This window comes from Rhinopithecus bieti, unplaced genomic scaffold (assembly GCF_001698545.2).
Source record: "Rhinopithecus bieti isolate Rb0 unplaced genomic scaffold, ASM169854v2 scaffold_28300, whole genome shotgun sequence".
NCBI classification, from domain to species: domain Eukaryota; kingdom Metazoa; phylum Chordata; class Mammalia; order Primates; family Cercopithecidae; genus Rhinopithecus; species Rhinopithecus bieti.
Genome location: NW_016812352.1, coordinates 341,171 through 357,290, shown reverse-complemented (window position 1 = coordinate 357,290; position 16,120 = coordinate 341,171). Strand labels below are relative to the sequence as shown.

The 16,120-nt window shown below is 37.9% G+C and overlaps 1 protein-coding gene across 1 annotated transcript; it reads left to right on the top strand.

The window, feature by feature from the left end:
• Positions 1-254: 254 nt before the first annotated feature.
• SPP1 (secreted phosphoprotein 1) lies at positions 255-8,170 on the top strand. The gene is made up of 7 exons (XM_017895924.1): positions 255-403; positions 1,479-1,546; positions 1,656-1,694; positions 4,655-4,735; positions 5,000-5,041; positions 6,081-6,404; positions 7,247-8,170. The coding sequence occupies exons 2-7, from the start codon at positions 1,493-1,495 to the stop codon at positions 7,649-7,651; spliced, it is 945 nt and encodes a 314-aa protein (XP_017751413.1). The 5' UTR covers positions 255-403; positions 1,479-1,492; the 3' UTR covers positions 7,652-8,170.
• The last annotated feature ends 7,950 nt before the right edge of the window (positions 8,171-16,120 follow it).

Here is a 16,120-nt window from a genome sequence, read left to right as displayed (position 1 = left end):
TTACATTAATGTTTTTCCCTACTTTCTCCCTTTTCCATGGGATCCCTAAGTGCTCTTCCTGGATGCTGAATGCCCATCCTGTAAATGAAAAAGCTAGTTAATGATATTGTATATAAGTAATGTTTTAACTGTAGATGTGTGTGTGTGCGTTTTTGTTTTGTTTTTTTTTTTAACCACAAAACCAGAGGGGGAAGTGTGGGAGCAGGTGGGCTGGGCAGTGGCAGAAAACCTCATGACACATCTCTCCGCCTCCCTGTGTTGGTGGAGGATGTCTGCAGCAGCATTTAAATTCTGGGAGGGCTTACTTGTCAGCAGCGGGAGGAGGAGGCAGAGAGCACAGCATCATCTGAGACCGGACTCCTCTCAGGCCAGTTGCAGCCTTCTCAGCCAAACGCCGACCAAGGTATGCCTTCAGTTTGCTATTAGGTTGTGCATTCAGCTGAATTTCATGGGGAAGTTCAAGTTCTAAGGAAAAATATTTTTAATTGTAATGCTGTTAAACAGATTTAAATTTTCTAGCCTTTTTAATAAGCAGATTAGATACATTGCAGGTCTCCTGGAACAAAGGTGTCTAGATATTTGGAATGCCAATCAAATATAAAACTTAAAAATACTTCCACTGGGTCCTCAAAAGAACGGAAACTACCGCGGCTAATCAGAAAACAGTAAAATTCAATTCCCCTTTAGAATAATTATACCTATATCATTTTCAATGGGTGACTGCAGGAATGTAAAAGAAAAGGGATCTTTTACACTAATTAAGCCAATTACAATGCTATTTTTTAAATGATGTATCTTGTTTTCAAGGGGAAGAAAACCCTTTCTGAATCTGTTACTGCTAAATTTAGCTGTTGAAATATTCACCAAGATACCTGCATGACACTATGTAGGCTTATAGAAAATAGAAAAGTTGTTGGCTATTTTCAATGTTTTCCTTGGCATTTCAAATTTTTAGAACATCTTACTTAAATAACACATTTCAGAGATGGTTTCATTTCACCTAAGTAGCACCTACTTAATAATTTAAGCTAAAATCAACATTTAAAATACATATTGGAAAACGGATAAAGCAAGTTTTTTGCATTTTTTTCTCTGTGCTTTTCTTCTCTAAAAGTATTCCCATACTAGCTTATTAATATAATTAAGTTACTGTTGATCTGTTTGTAGGTTTAGTAGAGCTAGATATATAAGGTAGTAATCGTATAATTTCTGGAACTCTAAATTTAAAAGTTGAATAAATATAGACTTGTAAAATTTCCCTTTCCCTTGTCTAATAGTGAAAGATGGAGAATAGGTGGTAATATAAATATTAACTTGAAAGACCATAATACTAAAAAGAAAAGCCTTCTCTAAGAAGTAGAAAAGATTTTATAGAAAATATATTTTATTTGTGATCATTTTGTAATGTAGTAGTACAAAAAGGTATCAGTGTTTTAACCTATGAAGATGTCAGCTATTCCTTATGAAATGTTTTGCAGGAAAACTCGCTACCATGAGAATTGCAGTGATTTGCTTTTGCCTCTTAGGCATTGCCTATGCCCTGCCAGTGAGTACAGCTGAATCTTAAAGAAAATTCCTGAAAATAACTGAATTGTGTGCTTCTATGTGCTAGGAGGACATTCTTGTAATCTTTCTTCATCTTTTCTGTTTCAAAGGTTAAACAGGCTGATTCTGGAAGTTCTGAGGAAAAGCAGGTAAGCATCTTTTAAGTTTATTACATAGTGAAATCATTTACTCAATTACAGCAAGAGGCGCAACAAACATATTTGCTGCAAAATTACTTATCTTCTCAGTCAAATCTATTGGTTTACAAGTATTTATTGACTGCCTGCTATGAATCTAGGCCAGTACCAAGCACAGTATGGTTTTTAATAAATATAAGTTTGTAAAACCAACTCAGATATTTTAAATATAATAATGTCTAGGCCAGTATCGCATGTAAGATGAGTTATACGAAGTTGTGTGACTTTTTTTCCATTAGTCCACATACTGATCTAAAAGCAGAAAATTCCAGCTTTTGCTTTATTTAGTGGATTGCTAAGTTTAAAATTCACATCGGACATTAGTCAGAACTGTTTGTATGACCATAATATTCACAATATCGTCTGAGATATTAGCTGAGAAGCCCATTGTGAAAAGAAAGTCTATGTGTGCTGTTTGTATCTATTGTGATTGTCAGCTGATGTTAGATCACATTTTCTAACCAAACATAAGACCAACCAAACTCTTTATTATAATTATTTGATCAGCACTAAAGATGTACCTACCCCTCCACAACAGATGAAACCGTGCCAACCAAACAACAAATGGGCATTGTCCCCAGAAGCTTGGACAAAAAGGCACACAGAGTTCAATTCCAGTTGAACAGAATAAAGGCCAAAATAGAATTGCCTTGGGGGTCACTGCAATTAGATTTCTTAATGAAGACATTAAAAGAAGTATTCTGTGTGTGTTTGTGTGTGGGTGTGTGTGTGTCTGTTTTCCAACTGATTTGAAAACACAGGTGTTGAATCCTAATAATAAAGCAGAAAAATTAACATCTCCAGAGAAGATAGAGGTCATACTATTTGAGGCAAGAATTAGTGCCTTTTTAATAAATGAAAACATGGCAAAGATGCATTTTAGAAGGCACGTAGAGTCATAACAATTTAAGAAATAAGTGAAGAGCTCAAGGCTCAGCCTTCTAGAATCCCAGAAACTTAAAGCTAGTAAAAAATTGGGGAAGTCTCTAAGGATATATGCCTGAAAATACACACTGGTTATCTGTGAGTGTTAGGATTACTGGGTGGTTTTTAGTCTATTCATTTTGCTTGCCTTTATTTTCTTCATATTAGGTTTTAAAAATTATAAATTTAACTTATAAATCCATTCTCTCTGAGCCTGTATTACATGTGTCATGAGAATAGATAGATAGATATGAAAAAGTGAAGAGGAAAACCTCTGAACGCATCTAGTCCCATTGCTTTTGCATCTTCTTTTTTTTTTTTTGGGGGGGCGGGGGGACAGAGTCTTGCTCTGTCGCCCGGGCTGGAGTGCAGTGGCGCGATCTCAGCTCACTGTAAACGCCGCCTCCCGGGTTCACGCCATTTTCCTGCCTCAGCCTCCCGAGTAGCCGGGACTACAGGTGCCCGCCACCACGCCCAGCTAATTTTTTGTATTTTTAGTAGAGACGGGGTTTCACCTTGTTATCCAGGATGGTCTCGATCTCCTGACCTCGTGATCCGCCGGCCTCAGCCTCCCAAAGTGCTGGGATTACAGGCGTAAGCCACCGCGCCTGGCTGTTTTTGCATCTTCTTAAAGCAAGAAACCCCTTCTTTCAGCAAAACCTTTCAGAGAAGCCCAGTATGAAGCTCCTCTGGTTAGAGCCAGCCTGAGAGAAACTCTAGTACTTCTGACTGGTTTTCTCTCTACCCATCCACCCCTTAGGTGGCTGCAGAAGGGACTCTGTACAACCCCCAGAGTTCTCATTCTGAATGACAGGGACATGTAATGATTGGCCCTGGATGATTCAGCAGATCAGATGACACACAGAGCAATTTCCACTCCTCTGCAGTAGCATATTATCAGTATTTTCCAGATAAATAACTTGGCTAAAGAAAAATCCATTTCATTTACATCTTTGGCACCTTAGAGCTATAGAACTTTTGTGCAATGATTTTAATATTATATTTCTGCATTGTCTGGTAAGATAGCTGCCAGATACATATGGCTATTGAGCACTCAAAATGTAGGCTAGTGCAACTGAAGAACTGAATTTTTATCTTATTTCTTTGTTTTTTTTTCTTTTGAGATGGAGTCTCGCTCTGTCACCCAGGCTGGAGTGCAGTGGCACGATCTCGGCTCACTGCAACATCTGCCACCTGGGTTTACACCATTCTCCTGCCTCAGCCTCCTGAGTAGCTGGGATTACAGGTGCCGGCCACCATGCCCGGCTAATTTTTTTTTCTTTGTTGGTATTTTTAGTAGAAAGGGGGTTTCACTGTGCTAGCCAGGATGGTCTCGATCTCCTGACCTCATGATCTGCTGGCCTCAGCCTCCCAAGATTTCAGGCATGAGCCACTGTGCCCGGCCATTTCATTTTAATTAACTTAAAAGTAAATAGCCCCATGTGGTTAGAGTATACTGTATTAGACAGCACAGCCTTAGAGAGTTCCTTCTTGTTCCATGGACTGGACACAGTGAAGATCAACAGTAATTAAAGGCACGTCTGGTTTAGATATGCTTTATCTGAGAGGAAAATTCAGCCAGCAAACATACAAAAAGAAAGCACAGTGTGAAGTTCAGGGTTAAGAGCTAGTTTGCCTGCGTTTGAACCCTGCCTGGCTCTGCCATTTCCTACCACTTAACTGCATTGTGGCTGATTGTAAGGTGGGAATATTAATGATACCCATCTCATAGGGCAATGAGAGGATCAAATGAGTTCATATTTGTAAAGCAATTTGAAAGAGTGCCTAGCCCACAGTAAGTGCTACATAAGAGTGTATTAAGTGAATCTGCAAGAAAAAAAAAAATTACAGAAAGGTACCTAAGGGTCTGGGTGACTATATGCATGCATATTATGCTTATCCATCAAGACTGGTGAAGAATGGTTGTTTTTTCCATTCATGCCTACGTTTCTTCTTTTAATAATGATAAACATGCAACTTTTTTATAGCTTTACAACAAATACCCAGATGCTGTGGCCACGTGGCTAAAGCCTGACCCATCTCAGAAGCAGAATCTCCTGGCCCCACAGGTATTTTTAAACTTCTTATAATTAAACTACAATGATGAAAGATAGCTACAAGCAGGCCATTTGGGCTGCTCAGATGAATCCTGCCTGCCCGCTGGCAAGCATGTGCTTAGGACATTGACTGATCTACCATGTTGGCTTCTTCCCGTGTTAAGCCATCCACAGATGAGGCTGAAAATAAAACTGCTTTGGATTAAAAGGTTAACTTTTGAATAAAAAAAGCTAGGCATGTGTGATACACACTAACTTGTGCCATTCCTTCTTCAGAATGCTGTGTCTTCTGAAGAAACCAATGACTTTAAACAAGAGGTAAGTTCTCATTTTCATCAGAGGCCCATCATACCTTGAAGAAATGAAAGAAGCCATTGCCTGGATTCTCTTCTGATGAAATTTCATTAGCTAATTTTCCAGTAAATTGGCAGTCTTTAAAACTTGCTCAGAAAGAAAACATGTATTTACTAAATATCAGAAAAACTAGGTTTTCTCAGATAAGTTTAGCATTACAGAAAATGTTCATTAATGCCTGTTATTTGAAACATTAAGCTGATTGCTATTTATTTAAGATATTTTGTAGATATCTAACATCTAATAAGCATCTAATTAATGCCTGTCAAAGCTAAGATTTTGCCTTTAGGAAAGTTCTCTTTCCTAATAAAATAGTTTATTTGACAACTATTCTTTTTATTAGGATCATTCATATATTTGCTAAGCAAAGAGTAAATTTATCTTCCTTAAGATTCAATTTGAATATACTAAGAATATTAAATCAAGTTAGATAAATTACCCAATATATTTGTCAATCTGAAATTTAATGGACATTAGTTGTTTAATTCAAGGACAGTTTTGAGCTGCGGTTTATACACACATGCATAACAGTCACCTTTCAATTTTCCATGCTAATAGGAAAGTGGTTATAGATTTTGGTACACACATTAAAATAGGGATACTCTTCTCTTTTGATAAATCTCATTTCAAATTTTAAAAAGTATCATAATTATGTGTCTGTATCTATTATATCATTGAATTTAGTAAATTAAATAATGTTTAATATGTATAAGGCAAAACAATGCTATTGATATGAAGATTATACTCACATATTTGGCTTGAAAATATCTATGAAAATAATTTTTGTTGGAAAGTAAGAAAAGTTCCTCAGAATGTTATTAATCCCTGTGTTAAAAGAGAAATTGGAAGATGCTCACTTTAGCTCCTAAAAGCCATGGTGTGTACTGTGAATGCAAAGATTCTGAAACTAAATAAAAAGAAAGATAATAAAAGACTAATGTGCTATGAACTAAGGGAAAATAAAAACCCATACACTAACTTTCCTGGCCATTTTAATTTTCAGACCCTTCCAAGTAAGTCTAACGAAAGCCATGACCACATGGACGATGTGGATGATGAAGATGATGATGACCATGTGGACAGCCAGGACTCCATCGACTCGAATGACTCTGATGAAGTAGATGACACTGATGATTCTCACCAGTCTGATGAGTCTCACCATTCTGATGAATCCGATGAACTGGTTACCGATTTTCCCACAGACCTGCCAGCAACTGAAGTTTTCACTCCAGTTGTCCCCACAGTAGACATATATGATGGCCGAGGTGATAGTGTGGCTTATGGACTGAGGTCAAAATCTAAGAAGTTTCGCAGACCTGACTTCCAGGTAAATCCTTTAACAGACACACCTGATGGTTCTGACTAGAGCTCAAGTCTAGGAAACCACAGTTTGCATATTCATTCATTCATTCATTCATTCATCCATTCATTCATCCATTCAGCAAGAATTCATTCATATTCTACTTTATGATCATTGAATACAAATCTTTTTCTGCTTGGTGGTTTTTGTAAGTACATAATTTCTCTCTAGATTTGATTCTCAGACACAATTCTACTTCTTGAAATCCTGGATCACTTATTTTTAGATTAAAATAAATGGAAAACACCAATTATTTAAAAAAATATAATGGTCATGTTTCAAAGTTAAATACATAAGAGGAGTTGTAGTTGCAAATTACACTGAATCCTTAGTCACAGAACCTGGGTTTGACACAGCCTTGCCATTTACTATTCTCTTTATTTTTTAACTTCCAATTCACTTCCTCTTGATGTAGGTTTCAATATAATGAAACCTACCTGATAAGTTTCATTACCTGGTAAGTTTCATTAACCTACCTGATAAGTTTCAAACCTACCTGATAAGTTTCATAAGTTTCAGGTAGAAACTTATCACTACCTGATAAGTTTCATTCAATATAATGAAACCTACCTGATAAGTTTCAAACCTACCTGATAAGTTTAGTAAATAACTCCTTATTAAACTAAAGGAGACGACTATGTGAAACGGCTTGGTAAAGTACTATACAAAGTAACATGCTAGTATAATTTCAGCCAGATTTAGCCAATTTTTAGTATAAGATGGCCTAAAAGCTAGAGAGCAGAAAAGGATTACCATATTCCCATCCCTAGTTGTTCATATAATTCTTCTTCATTTGTGCCATGATTCAGTACCCTGATGCTACAGACGAAGACATCACCTCACACATGGAAAGCAAGGAGTTGAATGGTGCATACAAGGCCATCCCAGTTGCCCAGGGCCTGAACGCGCCTTCTGATTGGGACAGCCGTGGGAAGGACAGTCATGAAACAAGTCAGCTGGATGACCACAGTGCTGAAACCCACAGCCACAAGCAGTCCAGATTATATAAGCGGAAAGCCAGTGATGACAGCAATGAGCATTCCGATGTGATTGACAGTCAGGAACGTTCCAAAGTCAGCCGTGAATTCCACAGCCATGAATTTCACAGCCATGAAGATATGCTGATTGTAGACCCTAAAAGTAAGGAAGAAGATAAACACCTGAAATTTCGCATTTCTCATGAGTTAGATAGTGCATCTTCTGAGGTCAATTAAAAGGAGAAAAAAATATAATTTCTCACTTTGCTTTTAGTCAAAAGAAAAAATGCTTTATAGCAAAATGAAAGAGAACATGAAATGCTTCTTTCTCAGTTTATTGGTTGAATGTGTACCTATGTGAATCTGGAAATAACTAATGTGTTTGATAATTACTTTAGTTCGTGGCTTCATGGAAACTCCCTGTAAACGAAAAGCTTCAGGGTTATGTCTACGTTCATTCTATAGAAGAAATGCAAACTATCACTGTATTTTAATATTTGTTATTCTTTCATGAATAGAAATTTATGTAGAAGCAAACAAAATACTTTTACCCACTTAAAAAGAGAATATAACATTTTATGTCACTATAATCTTCTGTTTTTTAAGTTAGTGTATATTTTGTTGTGATTATCTTTCTTTTGTGGTGTGAATAAATCTTTTATCTTGAATGTAATAAGAATCTGGTGGTGTCAATTGCTTACTTGTTTTCCCACAGTTGTCCAGCAATTAATAAAACATAATCTTTTTTACTGCCTATATAATGTTTTTAAAGGTTTATTTTGGTTTTAATTGATACATAATAATTGTACATATTTATGGGATACTGTGTGATGTTTTGATACATACATACATTGTATAATTATCAAAGGGTAATTATCATATCCATCACCTCATATACTTGTCATTTATTTGTATTGAGAACATTCAGTCTTCTTTTCTAGCTATTTTGAAGTATATGATACATTATTATTGGCTATAGTCAAGCTACGTTGCAATAGATTACTATAATTTATTCCTCCTAGCTAACTGTAACTTTGTACCCATTGACTAACCTCCCCTCATCCACTTTCCCACTCTCCCAGCTGCTGGTAATCACTATTCTACTCTCTACTTCTATGAGGTCATCTTTTCTAGATTCCACATGAGTGAGATCATGCAGTACTCATCCTTCTGTGCTTGGCTTATTTAACTTAACATCCTCTAGATTCACCTATGTTGTCAAAAATATCAAGAGAAAACATGCACAAACTATACATCTAAGAAGGAATTAAAATCCAGAATACATACGGAACTCAAACAACTTGACATCAAAAAAAAAAAAAAGAAAGAAAGAAAGAAAGAAAAAAAGAAAAGAAAACCCAAATAATCCAATTTAAAATGGGCACAAATCTGAATAGACATTTCTCAAAAGAAGACATGCAAATGGCAGGTATACGGAAAAATGCTCAACAACACTAATCATCAGGGAAATGCAAATCACAACCACAATGAGATAACATCCCACCCAAGTTAAAATGGCTTTTATCAAAGAGAAAAAAATAACAGACACGGGCCAGGATTCGGGGAAAGAAGGACACTCTTACACTGGTAAGAAATGTAAATTAGTACAGCCACTTTGAAAAACTGTATGGAGACTTCTCAAAACAACAAAAATAGAACTACTATATTATTTAGCAATTCCACTGCTGAGCATATAACCAAAAGAAAGCAAATCAAAATGTGGAAGAGATATCTGAACTCCCACGTTTACTGCAGCACTAGTCACAATAGCCAAGATGTGCAATCAATGTAAATGTGCCTCATGATGAATAGATAAAGAAAATGTGGCATATACACACAATGGAATACCATTTGGCCATAAAAAGAAATTAAATCCTGTCATTCGCAGCAACATGGATGGAACTGGAGGTCATTACATTAAGTGAAATAAGACAGGCACAAAAAGACAAATATCGCATGTTCTCACCCATATGTGGGAGCTAGAAAAGTGGACCACATAGAGATAGACCGTAAACCGGTGGTTCCACAAGAGGCTGGGGGTGAGGGTAAGCGGCAGATGAAGAAAGGTTGGTTAATGGGTACAAATATACAGTTAGGTAGAAGAAATAAGATCTAGCATTTGACAGTACAGTAGGGTAACTATCAATACTTTACTGTATATACATTTGTTGAAAACCCTAAAAGACAAGAATTCAAGTGTTCCCAACATAAAGAAAAGATAAATGCTTGAGGAAATGGATATCTCAGTTTTGCTCACTGAATCACTACACACTATATGCACGTACCAAAACATCACGTGTCCCCAAAATATGGACAACTATTACGTATCAATTTTTAAAATAATCAATAAACTTAAAAGGAAACTATGAAGACATTAGATAAACACATGAGAGAGTAACTTCACAGTCTGGGTGTGGGGAAACCTCTTGTAAAGACGAGAAGACAATGCCATGCCATAGTCCTCACAGACATCATTAGGTGCAGCAGCCCTTTAGGCTCCCAGCGTCCTTGCTTCAGTGGGCGCTTCCTCACACTCACCTGCAGGAGCTGCCTGGATTGATGGTGCTGTTCCCACAAGCTTGGCAAGGGGCTTGGCACGGTGCCCAAATCCAAGGGCATGACCAAATTCATCCTGGAATCGCTTATTTGAATAGTGGTTCGATTTACCAACCATTCCCTGCACCACTTCTCTATTAGTCGGTTCATTCAGAAGACAGAAAAGAGACCAGTCATTTGAACAGGGAAAACTTAATTTAAAGAATTATTAATTAGAAAAAGGGGATTAACCAGAGAGAATAAGAGAAGGTTAACAGTACCATGGGGCTGAAAGTGCCCATATAAGGAACAACTTGCAAAAGGAGGGGCCCTCTCCCCAAGCTGAGATTCAGACTTCACTGGAAAGAGTACAGTCACAGTCCAAGGGATGGCAGAGAAGTCTGCTGTGTTATCTTCAGTCAGAGCTGGTCCACAGTGGTCCAACTGGTGGGGTCAAGTTGGAAAACAAGCGACTTCCCACAGGGGTGACTGAGGCCAGCAAAGAAGGAAAACCATGGGGCAGGCCAGCTGAGCAGGAGGCTAGCTGGAGGGTGAGTACCACAAGGTGCTCTGTGTGCACAGCAGTGTCCCTCCAGTGCCCTCTACTGACAAAGCTTGCTACTGTGCCAGCTGGCAAAGGAAGCATGTTCACAGGGTCCAACTCCAGCAGCATCACAGAGCAGGGCCGAGACAATGGATTTGGAGCAGGGAGGCACAAAACTGACAGCTGGCACAGGTCACTGGGGAAAAGGCTGATTCCTCCTGGACAACAAGAGTACAAAAATGAGCCTGGGACACTTTTTCATGATAGGATGAAAGCAAGCACGCAAGGACAAAATGGGGTTATAGTCAAGGGACCACAGAGCAGACTTGCAAGGGGCTTCCATTGGCCAAAACTGGGGTAGTTTGAGCAATAACAGAATAATGACAGTAACGAAGTATAACAAATTGAATATTTAAAATTTCATTAGTATATAGTGATACTACAAGAAAGACAGCATTAAAGAAGGAAAATTCTTCTTTATAGATGAATGTCAACTAGCAATAAAAATAGAAGGAATGCTAACATTAAAAAATTATTTCATAACCTGCAAGGAAATAATTCAGGAAGCGATCACTAATGAATGTTAAAAATATTGTGCAGAAGATGATTGAGAACATTTCACCTGGTCTCGGAATATTCACCTGCTCTCAGAATATTACCCCACAATTATTTAATAATTCACAAAGAAAGAAAACACTTTTAACCAGAGTGATTTGTAGTTACCATCTTTAGTCAGTAACCAAACTTAATTTCACAAATGAGACTTGTAGATATGTACCACCCAGTGTGATGCAATAAGAAATATGCAACATCATCTAGAAATTTTAGTAAAAAATGTTTACAAAATCAAATCAAATTTTCTAACAAGCAAATCCAGAATTTGAACTACTCTATAATAGAGCTGGTCTGAGCTTTTTTTTCTTTTGAGATGGAATTTCACTCTTTCACCCAGGCCGGAGTGAAGTGGCGCGATCTCGGCTTACTGCAACTTCCTCCCTGCCCTGGGTTCAAGTGATTCTCCTGCCTCAGCGTCCCCAGTAGCTGGGATTACAGGCATGAGCCACCATGCCCGGCAGTCTGAACTTTTTAAAAAGCAGAGTTGTTACATAAAATACAGGATACTGAGTTAAATTTGATTTTCAGATAAATAACAAATCAGCTTTTAGTATGAGTACAGGCCATTTTATGCTAAAAGATGATTCATTGTTTATTTGACATTGAGCATCCTTTCCTAAATTTTCCAAATCTGCCAATCCAACAAAAGACAATTTGATAAGAGAAAAAGGGCAAGAGAGGAGATAGTATTCTAGATTAAAAATATACCAGGTATAAAAGGTAAAACATAGGCCGGGCGTGGTGGCTCACACCTGTAATCCCAGCACTTTGGGAGGCTGCGGTGGACAGATCACCTGAGATTGGGAGTTCGCAACCAGCCTGACCAGCATGGAGAAACCCTTTCTCTACCAAAAATACAAAATTAGCTGGGTGTGGTGGCTCATGCCTGTAATGGTGGCACATGCCTGTAATTCCAGCTACTTGGGAGGCTGAGACAGGAGAATCACTTGAACCCAGGAGGCGGAGGTTGTGGTGAGCCGAGATGGTGCCATTGCATTCCAGCCTGGGCAACAAGAGCGAAACTCTGTCTCAAAAAACAAAAACAAAAAAAAAGGTAAACATGAACCTTGATTGGCTCCTGGATTGAAAAAGACACACAGTCATAAAAAACATTTTGGGGACAATTGTGGCAATCCAAATATACACAGTATATTAAATGATATTGTGGAATTATTGAGAATTTTCTTAGATGTGATCATTGTATTGTACATGAAAGTGAATGTTCTTACTCTTGAGAGAAGTATAATGAAATATTTAGGGATGAAGTGCCATGGATTTTGTAATTTACTTTCCACTGGTTCAGAAAATACTGGCTGGGAGAGGAAATGTGAAGATGTAGGTTAGAGGTTACAAAGTAGCAGACATGAGGAATTAGCAAGTCTAGAGACCCAGTGTACAACATGAGGACGACAGTTAATAAAATTGTACAGTATTGGGGATTTCTGTCAAATGAGTAGATTTTAGCTGCTCTTGCCACACATAAAAAAGGGTACCTATATGAGATAATGGGGGTACGTTAATTTGCTTCACTACAGAAGCCATTTTACTGCCTATATGTATCCCATAACATATTATATACCTTAAATGTACACAATAAAATTTCTTTTTAGCTTTTTGGAAAGTGGCGACTGAGTCTGCAGATGCTCCCCCAGGAGTGGAAGCTATCATATTCCCTCCTCTTCCAGTCCGTGTTGCAACCAATAAAGGCTGTTTCTACAGTGTTTAAAAAAAAAAAAATCAATGGTAGGCTATCATGAGGGGAAAAAAATTATTAAGAAGTCAGAAAAAAGGTATACAGAAAGAGAAGAAACTATGGGCAAAGCATATTATTCTTTTAACTTTTCTCAAGGTTTAAAATATTCCAAAATTGGGAGAGGAGGATAGAGCAGGGAGAACAGAAAAATGTACGATGAATAATGTCCATGAGATAGTGTCTCAGCCGTTGATATAAAAGTCTCAGAACAATTCCTTCATTATTCACCTCATAATATCATAAAAAAGGCATTCATAAATTTTTATAAATAAAAAAATGTCAAGACCAATTTCCCATCACCTATGTATTCTTCAATAACCCTGTAGACATTCCCTTTGATGCAGGTCTTCTTTAGTGAGAGAATCTTTTCATCCCCAGCCCATGGCAATGATACGGCCTAACTGTGAATCAAAGTATTTTTCCTGGTTCCTGGCATGGCCTTTTCTCCTCTGCCACCCCCAGTTTTTCAAGTTTCTGGTAACAATGGCTCCAAATACTGTTTGATTGCAATTATAGCGTAATGGCCAAGTTTCCGCGGGATTCAGCTTTGTCAGTGGAGCAAGGCAGAGGCAAAGAACTATAATGAGCAATTCTGATATTGACCTGTACTGACCTTGCAAAAGGACCTTAAAACCTATTTGCAAAGATTAAAGAAAAGATTATTTTCTACTTCACAATTTCATAAGGTGGTTTTTTATACTTCTTCAATTTAGTAGCTCACTTACTGAAGCATAATTATATTTTCCACTCAAAACATCCAGACAGCATGCATTCTCTAAAACATTGCCAGTTGAACTTCAATATTTCAATGCACTCTCTTTGACTTATCTATTTTATTCTGAATACCATAGTGACTCGTGTTTGACTAATCCAATGTGATTATTTTAATCCAGAGTGTAGATAGATATTGCATATTAGATCCAAATTTCTGATAATATTCCCCCAAAGATGCAAACACATAAGTCCCAGAGACCTATGTAGCTGAATCTGCTCTTCTAGTCACATTGAAAGAGCATAGATCAACAACCAGAAAGAGAAAAAAGCGTTTGCCTCTGAGCCTCCACCAAAAAAATGAGGGGCAGACCTAAGGGGAAATCTAAAAGTAGGGTGCCAGAGGTGTCCTTGGTATTACCGACATCATTTATAATGTATCGAGGTTTCATTTTGAAGTTATTATTGAGTAAAAGAACAAAATTCTTGTAAGGACATGATACATCCAACTTTTTGAAGGTTGGGAGAAAGAGGGAGGGGAGGCCTTATCTAGGTACAGCTCAAATACTTGACATTCCCATACATCATCTTCTTCCAGACACAGGCGGTGGAGAGGAAGCAGAGCAGGTGCTGACGCCATGCAGAATGCAGCCAGGCTGGACTTCGCAGTGTCTCCTGAGACTCCTCGGGTGGTGGTGGGGGTCCAATAAATAATTCAAGTTCCAATCTCAGGAAACCAGGAGAAAAGCCAAACAAACCATCACAGGCAGAAGAAGGCAAATAGTAAAGATATAAATGAAAACCAATTAAATTGAAAACAGGAAAGCAACAGAGAAAATTAAAGGCTGGTTTTTCTAAAAAATTAATAAAGTTGAAAATCTTCTAGCAAGATGGACACAGATAAAAAGAGAGAAGACACAAATCTTCAATATCAGGAATTAAACAGGGGAGATCACAACAGATCCTGCAGCCATTAAAGAGCTAATAAGAGAAGACTACTATTATGAGGTGAATGTATTCCCCCCACCCAAAAAAAAAATGTTGAAGTCCTAACCCCCAATATCTCAGAATGTGACCTTATTTGGAAACAGGGTCATTGCAGATGGAATTAGTTAAGATGATGTCATCCAGGAGCAGGGTGGGCTCCTAATCCAGCATGATGATGTCCTTATAGGAAGAGGCCATGTGAGGACAGAGATACACAGGGAGAATGTCATGTGACAACGAAGGTAGAGGTTGGAGTTAGGCAGCTGCAAGCCAAGAAGTACTGCAGATTGCCAGCAGCCACCCGAGCTAGAAAGAGACAAGCAAGGATTCTCCCCGTGGGTCTCGAGGGAGCATGGCCCTGCTGACTCCTTGATTTCAGGCCCTGGCCTCTAGAACTGTGAGACAATACATTTCTGTTGTTTTAAACCACCCTGTTTGTGGTACTCATTACAGCAGCCCTGGAAATCTAATACACTATGAAAAACTTGATGCTCATAAATTCAATGACTTAGAAAAAATCAACCAACCCCTTAAAAACCATAAACTATCAAAACTCAGTCAAGAGGAAGTTGATAACCTGAATAGCCTTATAAGTAGTAAAGAAATTCAATTCATAATTTAAAAGTTCCTAAAAAAGAAATCTCCAGGCCCAGATGGTTTCACTGGAGAATTTTACCAAACATTCACAGAAGAATTAACACTAATTTTACACACTGTCTGTCTTCCAGAAAATAGAAGAGAACATTCTCCAATACACTTTATGAGACCAGAATTACTCTGATATCAAAACCAGACAAAGATAACATCAAAAGAAAAAGAAAGAATAGCATAGATCAATATCTCTCACAGGTGTAGACACAAAAACATTAGAAAATCAAATTCAACAATAGCAAGAATAATGCACCTCGATCAAGGGGGATTTACTTAGGTATGCAAAGCTTGTTCGATATTTAAAAATCAAACAATATATTTTATTATATCAAGAAGCTAAAGAATAAAAACCATGATAATATCAATAATGTGGCTAACGTATTTCACAAAATTCAACATCCATTCAAAATTTACCAAAAGACAAAAACAAAAACGCCCAGAAACTCTCAGGAACAGAGGGGAAGTTCTTCAGCCTTATAAATAAGAGCATTTGGGAAAATCTACAGCTAACATCATTCTTAAGGATGAATACTTAAGGCTGAATGCTTTTCCTCTAAGATTGGGAAAAAAGCAAGAATGTCACCTCTTGGCCGGGAGCAGTCGCTCACGTCTGTAATCCCAGCACTTTGGGAGGCTGAGGTGGGCAGATCACAAGGTCAGGAGATCGAGACCATCCTGGCTAACACGGTGAAACCACATCTCTACTAAAAATGCAAAAAATTAGCTGGGTGTGGTGGTGGGCGCCTGTAGTCCCAGCTACTCGGGAGGCCGAGGCAGGAGAATGGTGTGAACACGGGAGGCAGAGCTTGTAGTGAGCCGAGATCATGCCACTGTACTCCAGCCTGAGCGACAGAGCAAGACACCGTCTCAAAAAAAAAAAAAAAAAAAAAAGAATGTCATCTCTCATCAC